A 22,335-nucleotide genomic window follows, 5' to 3' on the forward strand; every position below is an offset into this window, starting at 1 on the left:
GCTAAAGACATTGGAGTCGAGAGCAAGAACCAGCCAGATCCAGGAAGAACGGAAAACAGAATACTCCCCCTGAGGGTGCGTCCGGACAGCAAGGTCATGACATCGAGATACCACCCCAGATCCACCTGGTAAGGGATGGCTCCCCTTCCTTTTTCCAACTCAGCGCCGTGTCCCAGTGTAAAACGTATGCAGCATGGTCTCATCCTTAAGGCAAATAATGGTGTATAGTCGATGAGGTCGTCAATCCAGGAAAGGCCCATCCACAATGCAATGTCGTCATAAAAAGAGTAAAGAAAAAAGACACCCAGGTATGCGTCTCGTAAGGTCCAGTTCGTGTATCCAGGGCATCATCGGTAGCAATAACAGTTGGCACGGTACGTCCAGGGGTATTATCGACTCCAAGGGAGATCCAGGTTTGTAGAAGACGGAATCAGCATCCAGAGGGGTGGAGTTTGATACCTTTCCAGTAGGAAGCTCCTATTGAGATGCAAACTTGCAACTCGGTGGTGGCACCAGCCAGAGAAAAGAAATCTGAAACCTCTGAAGGGGATCATATCCGGAAGAAACAGAAAAGGATGAAATGGTCGATCCAAGGAAAATAAGCCGTACTCCATGTAACCCGGTCATTATGCAGAAATCATCACACTCGCGAGGAGGTCGGAGTGCCTCGTCAAGTTCAGGCAGGAAAGGGAAGGGCACAAAGATCCGGCCTCGGTCCTCCGGGAAACACACCTTTTACCGGCGGCTTGATCGGTGGTGTCGGTCTGTGCTGTGCCTGTCGCTCTCTCGCTCACTACGTCGGCTGCTGGAGGTACCACTGGGATTTGTTTGAGTATTTGTTGGTGTCGCGGAAGCGCGAGTACGGGGGGTTTCTTCATACTGTGTGGCCTGGGTATATCCTTGTGCTGTTGATTGACCTGCTAAACCTTGAGTGTTAGTAATTCGACCATATGGAAACCGCCGCGCGGGTGTTGCCTCCGCTATACGCACCACGACCGTAGAAGGGATCCTGGGGCTGCATCGCGTAGCCCGCAGGAGGAGCCTGACCTGAATATGGGTAAGCAGTGGCTGTATAGCCTTGTTGCGTGGGAGCAGCAGTGGCATAGGCCTGCTGAGCAGCAGCTGATGATGTGGCCATCTGGTTAGCGTAAGGGTCGTATCCGCCTCTGGGGCGTTGGTTTGTTCCGACGGCCACGTAGGGGCTCTGGGAAGCCTGGTAGGATGGATCCATGGTGGCCGCGGTAGTAGAGCTGAACCTTGTATCCGCCGGGGGAGGAGATTGCTGGGTTTGGGCATAACCGGCAAACGCACCACTACTTGAGGCACCGTAGGACTGGCCGTATGAGCCAGCGGCTCCAGTGTAACCGGGAGCACCCGTTCCTGGGTATCTGGGACCATCAAAGCCAGGGTCACGAGCGTATGGGTCGGTCTGATAAGGGCCCTCGGTAGGACCGTGGTGCTGACGCGACTGGTGCGTCTCCGAGTAGCGGTATTGCACTACAGGTGAGTTAGATGAGTGTCTCGGCGGTACGCCAACGTTTCTCGAGGCAATAGTACCTCCAGAGGTATTGCGCGACGTCTGCGCACGCCTTTCACTATCCCATCGAGCAGAGTCTGCTTTTAGATCCTCAATCATAGCCTGGCGTATCATCATTAGTATCTGATGGGTAGTTATTAATGTTGAGAAGAAACTCACAGTTGTAAGATTCCTGTAAGCGGTGATGTAGTAGCCTTGCACGGCTTGGCCTGTCTGAGGGTTCTGTTGTCATGAAATGTGAGTCAATTGTTTCATCGCGATAGTGGGGTTCATCAAGGCAGATGGCGTACCTCGTAATGACCGGGACGCACGAGGGCATCGTTGCCCAGATAGCGGCAGATGTCGGCGGAGATGACTTCGCGGTCGATGCCATCGCGAGGCACGAAGTATTCGTTTTGTCGTCCCGTACCAGAAGTGGTAGGGGCAGCGTTCCGGGATGATCTCGACATGTTGTTGATGTGTGGGGAGGATATGGCCGACGAAGAGGTAAGATGAGATGAGGAAGAAGAAGAGATGGAAGAGAAGGTCGACAGAAGTGCGGGAGAAGAGGAGATAGAGCCGGAGATGGGGGAGGAGGGAGACGACGTGGAGAGAGCTGAGAGGGTAGAACAGGCAGAAAGAGAAGAAGCGGGCAGGTGAGGATGAGGAGGAAGAAAAGGCGAATGGCGGTGGTGGGCGGTGGGCGTATCCTGTGGGTCTGCACTGTCTATTGGCTGTGGTAATGGTGGTGCTGATGCTAGGCGCTGACGAGGGGATTTCCCACTGGCAGAGTGACTTGCAGGAGACCGAGAGGCCAGAAGACGTCTGCTGGCACCAGTGCTGACACTGGAGCTCGAGCTCAGATTGGAATTTGACCGGCAGTGGGACAGGTTTTGCTGACGGCGAGACGTAGTTGGCTGGAAGCGTCGTCTCGGCGGTGGTCTTGGTGGAGATGCAGGAGAAGGCAGCGGAGGAGGAGGGGCCAGTCCAAAGACAGACGTTGCTGGTGCTGATGATGGAGGTGCTGGAGGGGGGAAAGAAAATGAGAATGGTGGCGATGAGCATGCAGGAGGTTGGTTATGCTGATGCTGATAACCAAACCCGGAAGGTTGAGGTTGCTGATGACTTGATGTTGATGGGTCGTCGCCCACAAAACCCTGATACTGTTGGGCGTTGTGGTTTTTGTGGTGGAGCTGGTTCTGATTTTGCAGGAAGCCAAGATAGTATAAGCTGGGGTCTCCCGGCTGTTCGAGACAAAACGCAGACTCTGCTAAAATCTCGTCTATTGATGAGGAACTTCCCTCTTCAGGCTGGGCTGTCAACGTGATGACTGATTCTTCCCTGGGACTATCCGTGCCGGACGCTTGTCTCCCTCCTTGACCGAGCCCAACACCAAGCTGCGGGATCTGCAACTGGCGCTGGCCTCGTGCGTGGGTGCCCTGATACTGGTCCTGATCCTGGCTAGCCTGCTCCTTGTCTGTTCCGTGCTGCCAACAACCCTGCGTCCAGTGGCGACCTATTTTGGTGGACCGTTGGACGTTACCGAAGCCAGATGCGGTTGGCACCTCTTGGGTTTGCAGAGCTTGTTCTACAGCGCGTCCTCTGCCTTGCTGGTCTCGAGGTTGGGCTTTGACTTTAGCGGTGACTGACGACACTTGGGCACCGCGAGAGGCTGGGCTAAACCCTCTGTTTGTCGGTTGAGAATCTCTGGGTTTCAATCCCTCTCCCAAATTCAGCTCCCGACTTTCTTGCGACTCTGCGACCAAGCGGTTTCCGGCTGGCGAGTCACAGCGCAGCCCACCGTATGCTGAATGATCAATGATTGCGGTGGCTGTCACGGCGAAAGCCGCTTGTTGTCAATCGACTTTTAACACCGCGACAAGGCTTGTCGTATTTCTGCGAAACTGTTCAAAGTCCCGTACCTAGGACTTAGCATCTATCCTGTCAACTGAGGTTTTGCACCGTGATGTACCCCTCGTGTGGTGTGACAGGTGCGCTGTAAGCCACTTTTCCTGTCTTATCCCATTAAGGAAGTGCAGATGTCTCGTCGTCCGGGTCGCAACGTGGCTTGTCCCTTGTTTGTTCCAAAGATAGCGAAATTGCGTCAGTTATGGGGTACTTTGATTGAAATATCAATTCTCGAAAATTGAACATGTAGAAACGATTCAACCTGTCGTTTATTAAGATCGAACCCGTCGCGGTCCGGATCAAAGATCGAAACGGATCACGACCTTGTCTGTGCTGGCAACGCAGAATGTCCGGGTCCTTTGGGGACAGCTGGTGACAACCAAACAAGTTGCAGATATCAATAGCATGCGCGGCAGATGACACTTCCAATATCTCTCTGTTTCTCGCGTACAAGGCTATCCCTTGTTTTGACGATGCCCAACGACCACTCGAGCCTTCTTCCCCGTCTGTGGTAGAATAATGATGGCGGTACGCCGTCTCTAAGTTACGATCGCCCTCAAGCGGAGCTGAGATACCTCGTACGAAACTCGAATAGGCGACATCAAACTTTGTTTTCTTTCAAGAGATCAGCGCTTGTTGGCGAGACTAGTACTGTAGTGCCGTGAGGTAAATTGTAGACGCGAAGAGAAATAATGATGGGGGTACTATGACGTTTTGCTTTCCAACTTGGGGTTTTGTTTTTCTTTTCCAGGGAAGTGCCGTGATCTGTAAGAACGAGGCTACCTTGTCGAAGTGACAGATGAACGAGAGTGGACGAGAAGAATGAGCGGCCACAATATGTGCCATCGCCTCAGCTCATCATGCACCTCACACTGCTGCTTTATATCTCTCGTCAAGTATCCAATACTCCCGATATGTGCAGACTCACTATCGCTCCTCAACTCTAAGCGACACGTAGATAGATGGAGCTGGTCGTAACTCTTCTCAGCTCTTCGTCACCTATCGCAAGGAAAGCTGTGCCTCTATTCCGTTGCAGCTGCAATATTTGGTCTCGCCCAACTGTCTCGGGACGTTGGGCATCCTTACTCCTGTGTCTCCTTGTTTCTCCATGCCATGTCCCAGTCGTTGTCGCTGACCGTGAATTGCAACCTTTAACGCCCACAAATGATAGGCAACGTGTTTCCACAGCGGGATGCTTGTCAGATGTTGCGATATTCCAGCAATACCGCAGCTGCATTTGAGGCCTATTCCCGGTTTGAGTCTTTGAGTGGCTGGCGGTTGGCTTTTCGGCTGCGCTTTGGAGGGTGGGTTGGGTAGCAATGCCTGCGCCAATTGAAGCCCAACCCTCTGCCCGCAGGTCCATGTGTTCGGTGCCCAAGCCTTGCTGTCCAATCATCTGGGGAAATTTGACCCAAACTTGTCAACGTCTTGGCATCCCACGAAGTCGTACATTTTGTCATTGACTTTGATAGTTTCTGTACCTCCATCAGCAGACTGTGGTTTTATTAACATGCTTCCGGCCTCTCCGTTGATTTAGGATGAGACGCGTGCGTGAGAGCACGAAAGCCTTGATACTTTGTTGATCCCCCTGATGGGCGCTTCGGCTATTCGCAGCCTTACCGACCTGTCAAGACGCTTCGGTTGTTTTGACAGACTTGTGTGACCAAGAATCTGCATGTTCCCTGAACTGTGCATCTGCCTCTTTCTTCAAAGGGTTTCAGAACGCCAACGAAAAGTGGATTATCGCACAGCCACGGCTGTACGAACAAGTCCAAGTCTCGTGTATGCTGAGCAGAATGGTGATAACAGCCAATGTAACATGTCGTCTTCTTGCGGCAAAGCCCAAGTCTAAGCTGATGCCGGTGCATCGAGTTACCTCCTGCCATCGTGCTGTGACCTTTTGTTGACGATAACGCAAAGTGAGCGTGAGCAATTGCAACACAAACCTTCAAAAAGCTCGGGCGAGAAACCGCATAGTAATCACTTTCTGTTCAACCAAATTTGAGCCGACTTTGACCTTGCTCGAGTTTGCCTCCCCGGCTCCTTCTTGAAGTCGTTCCTTGCGTCTTTTGCGCAGAGTTGCGTGCAGCAGGTTGTCGTTCAGCGAATGTCGGCTTGACACGTTCTGCGTCTTGTAGATCTTTGGCCATATGCCAATCTCTATGGTTTTGGAGCGCTTCCGGGTCCGCGAAGCTGGCCTTGCAGCGAGAACATACAACATCGGTCAATGAATGCTGTTTTTGATCCACTTGCACATCGAAGGCGCTTTCATGCCACGGTGATGCGTGAGACTCATGCATGGCAAGGTCGGATTCATGGCGGGCCTCACAATCATACTTAGTAGCGAAACTGAGGGTCTTTTGGGTGGGATCTGATGGCAAAGAGCCAGCTTTGGAGTCTTCCCCGTGAGTATGTGAGTCGGTTAGGGAGGTTCTTTCGTGATCAGTGGAGGGTCGCTTGGAGAAGAACCGCTGAATGCCACCATCCTCGACGCGGCGTTTCTTCGCGGAGGGTTCTGGTCCAGTAGAAGATTGACGGCTATCGGGAATCGACGATCGAAGAGCTTCTGCCTCTTCCCCCTTGACAAGAAATGCGCCGATGCCCATGTTACCTTTGACGCCGTCTTCAAAGCCTGCTACGCTAAGACTCAAGTTTGCACAAGGCCAGACTCCTCTCCCTTCTGCGATTATCTGCAAAAGGAGGTCTTTAGCCAATTCGAAAAGACTGCCTTCGTCTATGATTCTGCCTTGGGGGATGGGTCCCGACCGCGATCTCACTTGTCCCTCATGGCGATGATGTAAGTTCATCGTCCTCGGTCGTCTCTTGTTTTCCAGACTTCCCTCCTCAACGAGGCGAGCGAATATGTCAGCTGCAAAGATTCTCAGCCATCGCGTTGCTTGTTCTGAAGAGTTGATAGTTGGACGAAAAGACTTAGCCGACAGCATCGACTTGATCTGTGTTCTTGAATTGACCTCGCTTGTGTCAATACCTCGGATGGTATTATATATCCAAAAACCTGTATCATGGCCAAGCTTTGTTTTCATAGTTGCCAAAGGAACATCCAACAATTCAATGACGCTCTCTGTGTTGAATGTCGATACTATCTGCTCTCCGAGTTTGCCACCCAAGTTTCGAAGCTTGGTGATTTTGAAGCCAGCCATAAAAGCAGACACAGCTCTGTTGCGTACAACAGTCTGTTTGTTTGGTTTCTTGTATGCCGAACCCAACTTACTGAGAAGCTTATTGCTTGCTACTCCAGCTGAGCACGTGTATCCCAACTTCTGTCGAACTTCGGCCCTGACTTTGCGAACGATCTCAGATCCGATGAGGATTGCTACATCATCCCAATCTGGATCGACTGTTTCCTGTTCCTCATCCAAATCAATCAAAGCATCGGTCTGCCAGTCGAGCGCGGCAATGGATGGCAAGGGAAGGTTCTCAGTAGGGTCGTCATAGGGGGGCGGGTTTGATAATTCTGGAAAGCGCTCCAGAAGGATCAGGTGGGTTTGGCTCGATAGATCGAGGAAGACCTCGTCAATACTTGCTTTTTCCACCTTCTGGAGATCAAGCGGCAGAGCCTCTTTGATACATGCTAAGATCTTCCGAGACTGAAGGCGATAGTGATCAAGTGAAACCTTATCTGTTGCTATGTGGGCGGCGGCATCCTCGCGATATGCCCACTTGTCGTCGCCTTCTCTCCATGTAGCTACGTGCTGGACGATAAGTTCAGGGCACAACTTTTTTGCTTCTTCGACATTGCAATGGCGTCCAATACCAAACTCGCGTGCAGGATAGTTGACTGCGATGAGACCTTGCCTGTTGGAATGTCAGAGACTCGAAAGTGGGTTGGAGAATCATGATATTAGGAGTAACGCTCTGGTGGTGACTGGGGAGAACAGAGCTCCTGGACTGGACATAAACCCCAGCGTGGCAAAACGAGGCTTTCATTTCCATGGCTATGGAAGACTACCGTCTATGGATGTAATCGTGACAACTTTGCCTGCCAAGAACAGCGGAGCGACAAGGATCAAGTGTTACACAACCTGGGTCAGGAGGTCACGATCTTCGGGGGATTAACATATGAGTTTTCGAGGGTTCGGCTGAGAATGTTCTTGGAGGCTGTGAAGTGAGTTGTTGACTCGTGTTTCCATGCTCTACAGCTTTTCAGAGATTCTGGGAAGGATCATTCTCTATTCCGCGAACAATGAACGGTCATGGCAACAAGCACGAAGATACTTGGTGACGATCCATCTCGCAAGGTTGAGAGTAACACGATGCAAGCCTCAGCGAAAACTATTTGCTACTGTCCAATCACTGCTGCATCTAAATAGAAGGATCGAGCAACAGACTCGATTCTCAGTCCAACAGAGGATTTGAGGAATCGGAGAAGAGAGACAACACCTTGTGTTCCATGAGGAGTGTGAGAGTGCAGGAAAATCAGGGCTTGACCTTGGTAGGGACTCGGGAAATAGGAAATGCATTTGTGCTCACCATTGTTGAACAGCTAACGGCTTGTCCTCTGGAATACCAAGTCTAACCGTCTCGCACTGCGCATAAAAGGCGTCGAGGTCAATGTGGGCAATGACGCGCAGCGGGTTCGAAGTGTTGGACGAAGCAAGCTGTGAGAATTGGCGATACGTGAACTGGGAACGCCGCCGGCCTCCTTCAAGCAGTGGTGACGAAGCCCCGAGAGGCCTGTTTAGCGGTGAAGAAGACATAAAATGTGAGGCTTCGATATTTTAGGGCTTTCTTGACGGTGAAAAATGCATTCGTGTTGTGCGGCTACTGCAAGGCGTTGGTAATGCAGGCGGTCGATGTCTCTCTTCACGGAGAATTTCTCGTGTCCGCGAACGCCACAAACAATGCGACAATGTCGCTCTCTTCGCAAGCTCTTCACAAGTTGGGGCTGAGTTTCTTGAGAGAATTGAGATATGCTCCTACGAGGAGTCGTGAGCTTAAAGATGAAGATAGACGTGGTGAATGGAAGGAGGAACGCGAGATGTGATAGGTCCGCGCCAGTGCCATTCAACTCCTTCACAGAGCAAGATCCACTTTCGAACGTCGTTCCTTCTTGTCCTTAGTTGCCGTTCACTTACAAGACGATGGTTTTAGTAGGATATCTCAGCTGTTTTCTCTATGAAAGAAACGAGTCTCACTATGATAAATGCCTGCTCTGATGATTGTGTTGTCTGGCGTTATCGAGGTCGTACACCTGACAGTGCAGAAACATGCACGTTATACATTTAAATAGGATGTTGGGCCAGAAATTGCAGATTTCAACAAGACTTCAAAAGAATTCATCCTCCATAAACCTACGCATGTTTCAGCGAAATTACAAGTCTTGAGTAAGATGATATGTGCAGAAGGTTCTTTGATTGCTCAGTGTCAAGAAAACCATCCGATCCGTGAAAAGCCACCCTAGAGCATGCGTGCCACGATGGCTTCAACCTGCATCACAACCCACCGTGGCACAGGGCATTTCCCCTCCCCTCTTCAAGTAGCACTGCCTACATGACTTGACCCTCTTAGTGACTTGGATCTCAGAGGAGTGCTCATCTGGCTCTTCATAGTTCTCCTTCACAACCACCTATCCCATCCCCAGCGCAAAGATATGAGCCTCGCCACCACCTCTTCAGGTACATACGACCAAAGCTCGTAGAGAATACGGGATCCCGTCCGCTCTCCCATCGTCAAGCTGCGAAGCGCCGGATTAGTAGTTGGGTCGGTGACGACCAGCGAATCCCCGGTGTTGTATGTTTTTTGCGATCTTCGACATCTCTTTTTGCCTCGAGACTACTCAAGTTACTGCACAATATATGAACGAACCGGCTGGGCAAGCCTGTCTTTGGAAAGTGATGCTTGTCGGGTGAACCCTTTATTTAGCGTTGACAATAGTAAAGTCTGTACCTACGTGGTCCTCCACGCACGATTTCTAAAGCTGCTAGTAACACCTACGCTATTCAAGCAAGGCACAGTGGCCTTTGTCGAGTCCAGGTGCGTGTCTAAGTAACCGATCCTGATTAAAACATAAGAAAAACACACAAGTCTTTGCGCTTATTGTGGTGGCTAAGCTGGACTATACCAACTAGTTCTAGTCTTTAAACATTACGTATACCGCTACTGTCCTTTTCCACCTCTTGCCCTATAACAAATGATATAAGTCTTTGTGCAACTCTTTGGGTATCTAATTCGAAGTCATAGCCACTGCCCTCTTCTCGGGGTCGCTCCCCTCAAGCCCATACCGTCTTTTCAATTCCTCCACCAGTGGCCCAAACTTGTAGTCGCTCACCATGCTATCATGGCGGCTACAGGGCGAGTGGCGGATGGGTAGAAACCACTCGATGATCGAGTCTCCCATGACTGATTTGAAGTTTTGCAGGTAACCCAAGTGCCATGGGTTCTCTCCAGGTTCTGCCTGGAGGATGGCGAATGTCCGTCTAGCTTGTTGGTCTCTAGCCGCCATTGCGCTTGCTCGTGCGGACGCAGCGCCATTCGCTTGTGTCATTCCACTGGTGTGAGCTGCATCTGGAGCCCTAGGACCCTCTCCGGGTCTTTCCAGTGGGTAAGTGATGGTGTTGAATCGATCATTCGGTGGGGTGTCTGTCGGAATCCGAACTGCCAGTCGAAAGATCTGGTTCTTCTTGTACATATCGACATTGGTGATGTTTTGAAAAGCAAATCTTAAAGCCGTGACTGTCATGGTTATGGAAAACAAGCCGAAAAGACCACCAAGTGCCAGAGCAACAATGAGTCGCGCGTCAATACTTTTGGCTTCTTGTAGGCGTAGGCTGGTAAGGTAGCCATTGGTGGAAATAATGATTATGCAAAAACAAGCACAGTAGAAGCAAAATTGTATAAAAAAGTTAAAGGCTGCTGAAGCATTAGTTACTGCACAAGGTTTCCTCAGGGCTGACACTCACAAGTTTCCGAGATGATGCCGCCCATCCAGGGACAGACATGGTCCATCTTGTACACGCAATAATCATACTCGGTAGAATGATGCGCCCGGTCAGGCTTCCAGTTTCTGCAATCGGAGCACCACTTAGGGAAACCATCGAGTTCGCAAACAAAGATATCTTTGCTGTAGAACGACTCAAGACCGGGGCTGTCGGGTTCGTCGTCTCGAGGGGCCCAAGATCGTATCTCGACGTCGGCTCCGTTGCTCGCTCGTTGATTACGCTCCTGCTCGAGGGCTTCCCTTTCGGCTGTCCATGGCACAAAGCCAGGGTTGAATTGAACCGTTACGTAGCATCGTATGTAGGCTGCGACCATGAGAAGGAGGAGGATAGAATACAATGCAATTAGAACAACGCCGACTGCCGTCTTGCCCCTTTTTTGCATGAAATCCTGGACTATCAATTGTCAGCAAATGTCTAATAAGCAGCAGCACAGCAAGACAGAGCTCACCGCAGCAGTAGACAATGATATCGTAGGTCGCGTAAGCCACGAGTGCCAGCATCAGCAGAGGAAGCCCGCGCGCGATCCATCGCGTGGAACGGCGTTTGCTGGTTGAGGGTTCTGGCATCTCATCGCTCCATAGGAAGGACCAATTCGACGAATGACTGGAGTGAGGGCTCGCGGGCGGCTCTATCCCGGTGATTATAGAGAGTGAAGAATGTGAGTGTGTGCGAGCTGATCGTGGACGAGTAATGATCTCATCTTCTGTTGTTTGTGCTGCGGCATTGGCAGTTTCCGCTGTAGTAACAATACCAGGTCGGGCCAAGTCCGCCAAGTCCGACTCGTCCGGGTGGGTCACCACCGTGCTTTCCATCGCTGTCATTTCTCAGAACACACTGTGTAACTACCCAATCAGGAAATGCTAGATGGAAGGCTCCGAGGTTGGTAGATTCGATCGATATATAATCGTCGACAGATTTTGGTTACAGAAATGGAAAAGTCTCATACACCCAAAAGGAACAGCGTGTGCAATACTTATACTTTCTATAATCATACTTCAAGTTTCTGTCACATGTGTGTTATAGTGTGCCCTTCCAACGTTGTTGCTGTGCAATTGTCGACTTAGACTTCGATACGGAGTACTCTCGAATCTATTTACATGGGGCGACGCACAACAAGACATTTTACTTGCTGATAGGTAATTCACTAAATAGGACCCAATAAGAATTTTTGAATAATGATTTAGGTTTTTTCAGAAACCCAGAATTATGTTACAAGTACCAATGACTGACATTTAAAATGTTGAATGGTCAAGTCCGTACCTTTGACAAATTATCAGCAACGTGACAGAGAAACATGTACCTAACTAAACGCCTTCTTAAAAATGATAGGATTCTCGAGCTACTTCTACCAAGACTCAGACCATCATTAGGAATGTCTCTTATGGGACTGACTTAAGTGTTGGCGACTCACATCCATGGATCTAATTCTGAGGTCCATAACCCCCACTGTCTCTGCCGCCCTCTTCAATGGATCCATACCAATGCCTCTGTTCTCAGCCGAATTGAGCATCAACCAACAACACAACCAACAAACCAATAAATCTTCATTTTGTTGCATCGTAATAACAAAGCTTCATCCCGTAATTGAATGGCTGTCATTGTCTCCTCCAGAAGCCGCTATTCAGGGATCCCTACTCTTTAGATGCCTTCGAAGCATTTGCGAAAGCCCCAAATCAAACCAATGGTGCACAATCTGTCTCAAGTCCGCCTTATATGCAGAACTCCTGCACCAACTGCGGATTCTATTCACTACATTTACAATCTAGTTCAAATGAGGGCTGTCGTCTTTGTGATGTGCTACTATTGAGTCTATTTTTAGACTATCAAATATTTGAGCTGCCAGAGGATCTGCTGGCTTTCAAAAGGAGGGCTAAGCCTTCGAGAACTCCTCAGTGACTCGTCAGCTCGTAGAGTCCACGCACACACCAAGACTAGATACAAGGTAGTGAGGATTTCTATCCTGAAATTTTGAGGGGATTCGAGGAGGCTATTGCTGACTTGAGGCCTGACAACTTCTTACTTATAGGCGCTTGTCCAGGACAAGGCAGAGCAGGGACCCCTTAATTAAAGAAATGCCACAGATCGCCTCGGTTATCATGCCACAAGGTTTATGCCTCTAACATTTATGGCATGTGAGCCAAAGAATCCTTCAGCAATGCTCTTGCTGATTCCGAAGCTTGTGTTATTGGTCACGATGCAGTACCTTATGCAAAGCCTGAGGAGGCTACAACGGGACTGGTGCTACACCTTAGAACCAAGGAAGCCATGCATTTGATGTCAGGCATCAAGTGAGCTCCCAATCCTTCTTCAGGGTGCCTGAATCCATAATCTACCTTGTCTTTCATCCGTCACCTTGCTTCGCAAATGGGCGTAGATTTCACCTGCTAAGGGTCACGACGTCGACCCTACAAACGTCTTTCCCTTAGTGCAAAAAAACAGAAAAGAATCACGAAAAACAACGTCCCATCTTTGCAGAAACCGTTCTCACCTACTTCGAAGATCGTCCAAACCGCTTTTGCATATAGCATGGCCTCGCCAAGGCTCAATAAGTGTGTGTGAGCTTTCATCAGCCCATACACCAAAGCGCCTGCGCCCGTCTACGATCACCATTTTTCTCAGCAGCACACAAGATACATAAAACGAAAGCCTTACGGATGCTGTGGTTTGATCACTGGGTTTATTGAGAAAACTCTGTTTCAAGCTCGATAGACTTCCAACTCCACGGTTGCACGCTCGTGCTGGTTTGCTTATCACACAACGCAGCGTTATACAAAATTTCAAGAAACAGCGCTCAGCAAAGCATGCGGCTCCTTATGACACTTGGGTATTTTCACGTTAGCTATATGTTTGCACACAATACAGGCAGGCTGTTGGTATGTCTTTTTATACTTGCACTATCTCCCAGGCTCCTAACGCGGGTGCATATTACCATGAAGTGGGGGCAAGGCAGTCTCGCAAAGAAACATATAAGCTCGTTCCTCCGTCCTCCGTCCTTCTCAGTTCTGCCCGGAGCCTACTTTGATTCTTGCATACAACTGTCCTTTCGTGCCCTTCCAGTTTGCTCGCACTTGCTCTGTGTGACTATCTGAGTCCTAGAGGCTTGCAATGCAACTTGAGCAAGCGAATCATTGTTTCCTCCCCATGTAGTGACAAATTGTAAGTCGTTATCATCGAAGCAGTTTCTTTTTGACAAGCACTAAAGATCCCAATATATATACAAGTATTCTTTCTACATTAAAGTTCTCATATCGAGACATGTGGGTGGATGCTCTGGAAGCTTGGTGAGTCAAAGCTGCACTATCTCGGTATCTTCCCTTCAAATCGTGGCCCTCAAAGAACAACCAGAACATCAAACCTGACTATCTCTAACTCTCTATTTTGAAGTCTAGGTCGGGTGCTTAGCCTAGGTGTTTGCTTGCCTCGTTTGGCGATATCAGAACCATTTGGCGACCCACGCCCAAAGTCCTATAAACGTACCTTTGTGCTTTCAAGTGCTTGGCAAAGGTACCTGGGAACTTAGCGAGGCATGTTATTCTTCGGCTTTATTCTTGTACCCGGATGAATAGGTTATGCTAACATACACACAAAGAATGACATTGCATAAAGGAGTTTGCACTTTGAACCAGGCTTCGTCACATGCCTACAACAAACGGTATCGACGCTCAACTGTTCATCCGATGTCGGCCGGCGCAGAGCCTCATTTCCCCAAACTTCAATCTTTTTTTTTTTGGGCTTGTCCCTATCGCATTCCTCCGCCCTGCTGAATTGGATTTGTTAATGCTTGCGACTATACCGTGATTTCGACCCTGACGGTTAGTCCAACACCCCTCGGCTAGGTATTCCAAAGCAAAGGCCCCCGCTCTTACGAAAGAACGGCAACCCCGCCCTGGTTTCCAACATACACTTCACACGCACGCTACCTTACCGCAAACATGCGCAATCCCAAGGCCCAAGCCCTGTCGATGGTGCTGAGAGGCATTCCCCTTGGGGGAATGAGTTTCAAGTCTCCGTCGTCGTCGTTGTTGTTGTTGTTATCGCTAACTATTAAGCTCCAGGGGCTTAGCAGACACTAACATTCAGGTGGGGCTTTGAAAGACTGGTCTACGACGTTCACTCGCAATTGCGATATCCGACAACTCCATTTACAATGCCCATGGCATTTACCCAAGGCCATTTAGAAGCTAAGTGGGAGTTGAAAGCAGCTAGCAAGGTATTCCTGCCAGTTTGTGGTTGAGGCATGTAAGTTATCTCGATTCAAAATGTGCGGTTTCTAGACCCCTTCTAGAGGCTCGCCTCAGATTCACCATGTGATCATAGATAATGCCAACAATGGCTCGCCTCAGCGACAAGCGCACCCCTTTTCTCAAGCATCCGAATATCATTGATTTCCTACGAGCGATGTCGACTGAGGCGAAGCTACTCTCGACCACGATTCTCATGTCTTCCTTGGGCAGTGCCCAAGTGCGCAGCAAAGTCCGAGCCGATGGCAACTATTCTCGTCCAGTCCTTTGGAAGCTGGCCAGACATATGGTTAGTGAGTCAGGGTCATGGCAATTAAATTGTACGCTCGAGGGTATGAGGGTTGAAACTTTCTCAAACCCCCTATTAAACAACCCCTTTTGAAGCTTTGCGATGCTCAACCGCTATGTCACACAGTCACACGATAGACGACTATGACAATTTCAATCATATACGAGTGTAACTGATTGCTCCGATGCGAAGACTTCTTAGTCTCTTTGACTCTGAACCATGTCAACGTGGGAGTTCCAATCATGGGGCTTGTTTGTTTTGGCCATCAAGTGGTGTCTGTGGGAAACCACAATCGCCTCACTGAGGTCTTGTATTCCTTTATGACTAGTATTGTTGGGTCTAGTATTGGACTTAATGGTTGATGTTGGATACTTAAAGGATGATCTGGACGGCTTTGGTTGGCTTCCTCAACAACTCTCAAGCTTTTAAACGGCAGCAAACTTGCAGTTCAAAGACTACTCGGCCCTTTGTCTATCTACCACTCAAAACCCTACCATCATGCCTACACAAGGTGTCAAATACATGTGGACATGTTCCAAATGTGGTGATGTCAACAGCTTCACAAATGGGGAGGCCTGCATCGAATGCAATCATTATTACAGCTCTACATGCTGTTCCGCTTTTACTCTCCCACTCGGTGGAAAGTAGAAATAACGTCTTGAACGCTACAGCAACTTCATAATGAACGAGGAGTCGCGGGCATATCAAGAGGTGGGAAAAGAGCGAAATGAATAGATCGCCGTCTACGAGTTGGGGTGACGGGCACATCATGGCCTGGCTTCAAGAGACTTGATCACATAGCCAGACGCTTCTGAGTTGATCAGCAGAGCTCATATTGAGCAATGCCCAATCGGACGACAGCATCGACAGCAGCTGGTTATGATATACAGCAGTGCACCATAACGGTATAGACAAAATCATGGGAAACAGTACATGCCCCTGGCACTGTTGTCCAAGGGAGATAGGCGGCGTCTTGATGGCAGTGAATGAGCACGGCCTTAGTGTCTTTATGTCTTTCATGACTCTCTTCTGCGATAATCCAGTGGCGGTCATCCTAACCCTCGCATTGGCTATGTTTGGATATGAAACTATCTTTTGTCACTTTCATTTCTCTTATTGATGCTTTCAATTTCCCCAAATATCGCAGAGGATGCTATCTCATCTGGTGTTGCTAGATGCCAGTATCACCCTCCCTTTCGTGTCTCTCTTCTCTTCTCTTCTCTTCTCTTCTCTTCTCTTCTCTTCTCTTCTCTTCTCTTCTCTTCTCTTCTCTTCTCTTCTCTTCTCTTCTCTTCTCTTCTCTTCTCTTCTCTTGGTCTATTTTGGCTTTCATTTCTACTCCCGAGTGTCTTAAGACCTCGATTTACTGCTTTAGACTTTCATTTGTTTAGTATAGTTTCTCATGTTGCTTTCTTCTGTATCTTAGACTAGATGTGTGCTGCAATATGCTGGCGGTCTCATTTGACATGCGCTTTCCCTTTATCCGGATTGGCAGGCTGATAGAAAATATTTCTATTTTGATCATACGTTTTCAGGGCTCCCCTTAATGGATATGTGACTGCTATGGGTAAAGTTAGGCTTGAATCGAGGCAAAGTCTCCTGAACGTGTCGCGATACACCCAATCTTAGCGCAGCGCCTGGCTTCAGTGAGGTTGGAGTAATATTCGAGGGGTGGCAGTGGTTGGTCAGAGCGGCTTAGTCAACTTCTTACAGCGAATGGAATCTGGAAGCATCGCATTCAGAGCATCCATACAAAAGAAGCATCATATCATGTTCCCGATTTCGGCCGCGGGATCAAGGAGGTGGTGGCACGTAAGTATGAGACTTCCTTACAGTAGGTAGTTTACAAGTTATCTATAGGCCTCCATCCTCGATAGGGTTAGCTTTGGTCCCTGTGATTGTAAGAGAGGAGACACTGACCCATATCACCCCATTACAACTTGAAGATTGAGTCTTACTTCAAGTTCTTGTCTTTGTAATTAATAATTAGAGACTTTTCTCGATAGAATTTACCTTTATTGATCAGAAACTTGTAAGTCTCAGTCGAAGAATAGCCTCTCGCTCGGTCGTCCCCAAGAGAATAGATGGAAGTCTGTAAGTGAATGTGTGAAGTACCTATAGAAGCCGGCTCACCTGCACAGCGTGACAAGCGATGAAAGCACGCATCTTGACCACCAAATAACAGCAAGTTCCCTTCTGAAGCACTTCTTCGCTGTGTCGCCCAGGGCTTACGAATTGACAATCCGTGTCATCGGGGCTTCAGTAACCATTGATCCTCCTGGCAAACACCTGAAGCTCGCCAGAAACCAGTATCAACACTCTCCTCCCAGACAGCACCACTTGAGATTTGTCCAAGTCTACAACATACCCCCAATTAGACGTTCCGCTCCTCGTCCTAGAACTTACAATACCAAATAAATGCTCACAAGCGCAATGCGCATTTGCGACTCATCAGTCCTGCGCTACAAGTTTTAGGACAAGAACAAATATGCCCAAGCGCAGTGCATTTAGCTCCGATGCCTTGTTTCGCCTCGCAATGCTTTGAGGAGTCTGTGTATCAAACTGTGATTTACAAATCAATGACAGTCATCAAAGACTGAGTGAGTGTTATGAATGTGCAATCAAGCCCGATTCAGTGCTTGAGATATGCAATCGCATAACCCCTGATCCTTGACGATCAATGTCACCGCAAAGTCTCGCATCACATTTTGATCACGAGAAATACACATTGTATTGCACACAACCGACAAACACTTCCAAACATCATTACAATACGTGTTGAACAGTAAAGCATGAAAGATAGCTAAAGCAAGGTTACAGACCTCCAACAGCCGGCCAGCCATCCACCCGTTCCCTGATACTGTACAATGCCAAACCTTGCCTTCTTGTACGCCCTGGCGCCCGCAGACAAGCAATAAAATGAAGATAATGGCGGGAAAAGAGCAAGATTAGCACCCAGATTTCCTATCGCTCCCCTGTTCCTGTTCCTGTCCCGATTCGTTTCTCCTGCCCCTATTCTTGATTCATTTCGTGATGCAATGGAGCAGTCCAGGTCTGCGAGAATGCCTCGCCTCCTTTATCAGTAAGTACAAATCCTCGTCCCAACGTCTTCAACTCTCTGATATTCCTAATCGTCTGCGACCACCCGAATCTCGCCATCGCGTGAAAGATCCAATGCCTGTCGGGGCGAGATCACTCGTGATGATGTCCTCCTGAGACTGGCCGTCGTCCTTGACGCCTTAGTTGACACCTTGGTCACTGAAGAGCTCTTGGTTCGGCTTGCAGAGACAAGGCCGACACTCGATGCACGCTCCGATGCTCGCCTCTGTGGAGTGCGTGAGTATGTCTGCATGACTCGTTTGGTTGTCGTCTTCTTAAGGAGAACTCCAGTCGAGACACGTCGCTTAGCCGGTGACTTTGAACCCAGAGCCGCCTTCCTGGTAGTCGAGGCCACTGTCGAAACACCCTTCTTGAGAGCATTTGCTGCGCCCTTGGCCATCTTAGAACCGGCGTTGGAAATGGCTCGCTTCACTCCCTTTGCAGGCTGCACCTTGCGCTTCTTCGCATTCTTGCCATCGTCTCCTTCGTCTCCGATAAGCTCCTTAAGCTTACGTTTGCCTGCCTTGACAGCGCCCTTGACAGCATTCTTGAGATCAGTCTTTGGCTGCTTGACTTCGCGAGGCTTTGGTCCTAGAACACCACGGCAGTTGGGCTCTCCGCAGAGGCATTTCTGTACGTTCTTGGCAGAAAAGGGGTCAAAGTTGTAGTCATACGTCAGCTCATCACCTGTCATGATGGGCTTATCACCCGCAAACAGGGCCATTCGCGGCTGTCCGGAAACGATCCATTTAATCATTCTGCAATTTGGGTTGCAGCTGTGATTCACGAAACGCGCGATGCTTCCTGTTGTTGCGTCGATGATCATATTTTGATCGAAGCTCATGAGATAGTAGCACTTTGCTGAGTCAGCTAAATTGTCCAATCAAAATCGCAAAATGACTTATAAACTAACCTCATTGTCCTTGTATACTTCGGTCATACGGCGCTCACACTCATCTTCAGTGATGATTTCTCCGGCATACTCCATGATGATTTGGTTGGGTCTGAAGCATCGGTTGCTTCGGACACCATACCCACGGTCGGAAGTCTTGATCACCTCAACACCGACTCGGTACTTTCCGCCCTTGTTTCGGCGCGCCGTGAGGGTGGCAAAAGCACGGTTGGTGCAATACTGCTTGCCCGCATTGCAATTCTGCTCATCACATTCGTAAAGCATAATTCGGTTCTGGCAGCTCTCACCACACCCATCTTCCGGCTTGCAAACGCACTTCGATGAATAGTCGTGGAAGTGAGGGGACTTTCGCCAGTAATCCTTAGATTCGCCAATGAAGCGATCTAGACAACGTTAGTGCTAAACTTGCAATTTCGGCACAAAACTTACTCTTTGTCATTTTCTTCCATTCATCGGGTTTTGGTTGACCTGGTGGAAGCGGGTTGCAAACCTGGTAGGGGAGCTTGAAGTCGCGGCCTTCAATGAGTGTGCGGAGACCGTTAAACATGGGCAAAGGCATTGTCTTGTTGACGCGACCGCTGGGAATAAGTTCCGGCAACTGAGCCAGAGCCTTCTTCTCTCCCACGGTCAAACCCTTAGAAATGTCGATGGGAGCATCCTGTCCAGCGTAAAGACCCTTAGCAAGATATTTCTTGACCCGACGCTTCCTGGTGTTAATCACGGGCTCGGGTTCGGCTTCTTTGGGCTCCTCGGCAGCTTGTTCAGGCTCAGCCTTCTTCCGTGAGGCTGATTTGGCAGCCTTAGGGTCAACAAATTTTCCGTTTGACCACACACTCAAAACCACAGGCTTCTCGTCGATGTGCGCAAATTCCTTAGTGTCCTGCAGACGCCTGAGCTCGCGTGACATGGGCGTCGAGGTCTTTTCCATGGATTTGCGACTGCGTTTGGTAGCCTTGGAGTTTTTAGTAATAGGTGTAGCTGCGATAGGCGCAAAGACACTGGTCCGACGCGTCGAAGAACGTCTGCTCGAGCTACTCTCCTCCGTGATCTTCTGGCGACGAGCGCGGGGGGAATCTAGCTTGCTTGCTGACTGAGTAGCCCCCAGCGCGTCGATACCACTGCGTACGGTTTCGGGTGTTGCATCCTGAGGAGTATCGGACGTTCCCTCGTCATCACCCAAGATTGGGCCGGATATGGTCTTTCTTCTTCGTCGTCGGTCCGCGACAATGTCTCCTTTGGCGCGTCGCTTTCCATGGCCAGCTGTACCACTCAATTGAACAAGATTGTAAACCGGGGCACTAACGCGGCTACGTCGAGAGCGAATTGGGGCAGGCGGCAGCGCATTGGCGGCGCTGTCGATCTCTGTAGGCTCGATGGGCTGGGATGTAGTAGGCGCGACTTCGGGAGAGTCAGGATCGAGTGCAACGTGAACGACATCGCGTTTGGGAGAATCGGAGTGAAGACTGGCTTCATCGGCGACGGTAGTAGGAGGTGTTGAAGTTGCAGACGCGACATTGGAGGAAGAATCGTCCGTGGTGCTGACCTCAAAGGCGCCCTCAGAGGACAATAAGAGTGCCATTTCGGCAGGGGCAAAGCTCGCCTGAGAGGTGTAATAGACTGCTTGACGCGAAATATTTAGAACCGAGAAATCATTCGAAGTGTAGAAAAAAGTAAAGAAAATGGATGATTTGAGTAAATTGAAGAGGAAAATAAGTCAAGACGTTGTGTTTGACAAAGTTTAGCGTGTAGAAGGAAGAAAGTGTGAGGTAGAGAGTTAAATGAAAGTGAGAAGCAAACGCGGCGCGCCCAGAGATGGAGATGGGAGTGGGAAGGAGCGTGGGCGACTAGGTACAGTAATACCTAGTCGAGTGGGTGGTGCTTTCCCCCCGCGCGCGCCGGTCCAACCTTAGACTTGCCAAGGGCAGGCAAGGAAGAGAAAGGTAAGGTCCAAGGCTAATGCTTGGTACGTACTATCGTAGTTTCCGTGTAGGAGTAAGAAAAGCCGAAAAAGGAGAAGGATGGATGGATTCGGCGAGCGAAAGAGAATGCTGAGAGAGGCAGGAGGTTGATGTGCTGTTGATAGAAGAAAGCAAGAGAGGAGCAATCGAATAAAATAGACTCGATAAAGTGAATCACTCTTCTTTGATGAATATGAAAGAGTGTATCAGAGGAACTTACAGATAAAGCGAAGATAATCGGATTATTATATCTTGTGTCGTGTTGTATTGTCCTGAAAGAAGTTCAACAATGAATGTTGATGCTGCGTTTGGACCTCGTCGCGTTCTTTGTTGGTTGATTTGAAGAAAAAAGTGGGATTGAGTGGCCAGGACGTGACGAGGGTCAAAGGAATAGAGAGATACGAAAGGAGGGGGGGATGAAGGAAGGAAGAAGGGTAAAAAACGAGATGAGAGAGAGATAGAGACGAATAATGGAGAATAAAAGTCTCGTGCTCAAGTGTAATACATAAATACCTAGACTCTTGATACTACAAGAGATAGATGGATGGTATCGATGTGTTGCAGTTAGTTGTAGTTAGTTGTGAGATGAAGAGAGAGAGAAGGAAGAGGCTGGGAGAGCAAGGAAGAGAAGGGAGTTGAGTTGAGTTTGCTCGACCCCAGAAAAAAAAGGCTGATGAGCGAGCGCTTCGATGGGATGTAGGGAGCAAAAGAGGAGAAAATCAACAATTGGATGCGAGGATGAACATGGCTGGCTCAATTTCGAGGCAAACGCGAATCTCCTAGTCCAAGGCCAAACAGACAGACCAGACCACCCGAGGCTCAAGAGGCTACTTTATTTCCGATGGCGGTACGATACCAGCCAAAGCATTCATGGAATTGGAAAAATTGCACCTGATTCTATGCACATGCTTATGTTTTTATCGCATGCACACACGCTTGATATTGCTCGAGTTACAGGTCTCCATCTCGATATCTCGTCTTTCACTGCTTTGCCACCTTCAGCCTTGACAGCATCTGACTCAGATACCACCACTTTATCCGACCGATTCCAACTCGTGTCTTCATTAAAAACGGTCGATGCAAAAATTTGAGTATGTATATACCCGGTTGTCGAGTTATCTCAGAGTGACGATATCCGTATACCGCTCCAAAGCTTCGTTGAGCAAGCATCTCGACTACCGAGTACCGGAGGTGGCATGATTCAGCACAGACGTGATCTTCATATAATTGTTCAATGCCGCAGAATCAGTCCAAGTTTCGTGTTCAATCCAAAAATCGAGAAAGCCTCGTGTTCTAGAAAATTCTCGTGAGTGACGTTGTGGTCCTTGTTCAGGGGCCAACGTGCGAGTTACTCCGAAAAGGGCGGGTACTGAGGTTCTCACGGACCTCAAACTACTTCGACACTGCACGCCAAACAAGAGCGAGTTCAACACCTCAGTTAGCCCATTGAAT

At 49.1% G+C, this 22,335-nt stretch overlaps 6 protein-coding genes and 1 non-coding gene across 16 annotated transcripts; 3 read left to right on the plus strand and 4 right to left on the minus strand.

Moving 5' to 3' along the window:
* Window positions 1-735: 735 nt before the first annotated feature.
* On the minus strand, window positions 736-1,986 carry FOXG_03644 (uncharacterized protein; the record flags this gene model as incomplete). The annotated part of the gene is made up of 5 exons (XM_018381451.1): window positions 736-917; window positions 991-1,497; window positions 1,558-1,639; window positions 1,697-1,759; window positions 1,828-1,986. 5 exons carry the CDS (start codon window positions 1,984-1,986, stop codon window positions 736-738), a joined length of 993 nt encoding a protein of 330 aa, XP_018237946.1.
* A 384-nt stretch (window positions 1,987-2,370) lies between these two features.
* On the plus strand, window positions 2,371-4,135 carry FOXG_18613 (uncharacterized protein). Its single transcript, XM_018398746.1, has 2 exons — window positions 2,371-3,507; window positions 3,556-4,135. Exon 1 carries the CDS (start codon window positions 2,469-2,471, stop codon window positions 2,841-2,843), a length of 375 nt encoding a protein of 124 aa, XP_018237947.1. The 5' UTR covers window positions 2,371-2,468; the 3' UTR covers window positions 2,844-3,507; window positions 3,556-4,135.
* A 1,280-nt stretch (window positions 4,136-5,415) lies between these two features.
* FOXG_03645 (DNA polymerase eta subunit) lies at window positions 5,416-8,142 on the minus strand (the record flags this gene model as incomplete). Its single annotated transcript, XM_018381452.1, has 2 exons — window positions 5,416-7,240; window positions 7,916-8,142. The coding sequence occupies 2 exons, from the start codon at window positions 8,140-8,142 to the stop codon at window positions 5,416-5,418; spliced, it is 2,052 nt and encodes a 683-aa protein (XP_018237948.1).
* A 924-nt stretch (window positions 8,143-9,066) lies between these two features.
* FOXG_18614 lies at window positions 9,067-9,182 on the plus strand. The gene has a single exon (XR_001936366.1). It is a non-coding gene; the product is annotated as a 5S ribosomal RNA (ribosomal RNA).
* Window positions 9,183-9,268: 86 nt separating this feature from the next.
* FOXG_03646 (uncharacterized protein) lies at window positions 9,269-11,195 on the minus strand (the record flags this gene model as incomplete). Its single annotated transcript, XM_018381453.1, has 3 exons — window positions 9,269-10,294; window positions 10,345-10,776; window positions 10,832-11,195. 3 exons carry the CDS (start codon window positions 11,193-11,195, stop codon window positions 9,609-9,611), a joined length of 1,482 nt encoding a protein of 493 aa, XP_018237949.1. The 3' UTR covers window positions 9,269-9,608.
* Window positions 11,196-12,652: 1,457 nt separating this feature from the next.
* Window positions 12,653-16,455, plus strand: FOXG_18615 (uncharacterized protein). 7 transcript variants are annotated; one of them, XM_018398753.1, is made up of 5 exons: window positions 13,733-13,907; window positions 13,973-14,195; window positions 14,439-14,644; window positions 14,701-14,944; window positions 15,040-16,455. In XM_018398753.1, exon 5 carries the CDS (start codon window positions 16,033-16,035, stop codon window positions 16,342-16,344), a length of 312 nt encoding a protein of 103 aa, XP_018237956.1. In that variant the 5' UTR covers window positions 13,733-13,907; window positions 13,973-14,195; window positions 14,439-14,644; window positions 14,701-14,944; window positions 15,040-16,032; the 3' UTR covers window positions 16,345-16,455. The 7 variants fall into 7 exon arrangements, with proteins under 7 accessions (XP_018237950.1, XP_018237951.1, XP_018237952.1 ...); XM_018398747.1 differs by adding an exon at window positions 12,653-13,664 and having other exon boundaries at window positions 13,768-13,907; window positions 13,973-16,455; XM_018398751.1 differs by having other exon boundaries at window positions 13,973-14,944.
* Window positions 16,456-17,539: 1,084 nt separating this feature from the next.
* FOXG_03647 (histone-lysine N-methyltransferase ASH1L) lies at window positions 17,540-21,793 on the minus strand. Of its 4 annotated transcripts, none has more exons than XM_018381454.1 (4): window positions 21,104-21,793; window positions 19,355-20,542; window positions 18,926-19,308; window positions 17,540-18,868 (listed from the first exon to the last, which is right to left on the minus strand). In XM_018381454.1, exons 2-4 carry the CDS (start codon window positions 20,502-20,504, stop codon window positions 18,041-18,043), a joined length of 2,361 nt encoding a protein of 786 aa, XP_018237957.1. In that variant the 5' UTR covers window positions 20,505-20,542; window positions 21,104-21,793; the 3' UTR covers window positions 17,540-18,040. The 4 variants fall into 4 exon arrangements, with proteins under 4 accessions (XP_018237957.1, XP_018237960.1, XP_018237958.1 ...); XM_018381455.1 differs by having other exon boundaries at window positions 17,601-18,868; window positions 19,355-20,545; XM_018381456.1 differs by having other exon boundaries at window positions 17,601-18,868; window positions 20,897-21,466.
* Window positions 21,794-22,335: the final 542 nt, after the last annotated feature.

Source organism: Fusarium oxysporum, chromosome 8 (assembly GCF_000149955.1).
Source record: "Fusarium oxysporum f. sp. lycopersici 4287 chromosome 8, whole genome shotgun sequence".
NCBI classification, from domain to species: domain Eukaryota; kingdom Fungi; phylum Ascomycota; class Sordariomycetes; order Hypocreales; family Nectriaceae; genus Fusarium; species Fusarium oxysporum.

What these genes read in the sequence shown, in the direction of transcription:
- FOXG_03647 (XM_018381454.1), bottom strand. Translation starts at nt 20,504, where the DNA reads ATGGCACTCTTATTGTCCTCTGAGGGCGCCTTTGAGGTCAGCACCACG. An exon ending in ATGGAAGAAAATGACAAAGA is followed by an intron (nt 19,309 to 19,354) that starts GTAAGTTTTGTG and finishes AACGTTGTCTAG; the next exon opens with ATCGCTTCATTGGCGAATCT. An exon ending in AAGTATACAAGGACAATGAG is followed by an intron (nt 18,869 to 18,925) that starts GTTAGTTTATAA and finishes GACTCAGCAAAG; the next exon opens with TGCTACTATCTCATGAGCTT.
- FOXG_18613 (XM_018398746.1), top strand. Translation starts at nt 2,469, where the DNA reads ATGCAGGAGAAGGCAGCGGAGGAGGAGGGGCCAGTCCAAAGACAGACG.
- FOXG_18615 (XM_018398747.1), top strand. Translation starts at nt 16,033, where the DNA reads ATGCTTTCAATTTCCCCAAATATCGCAGAGGATGCTATCTCATCTGGT.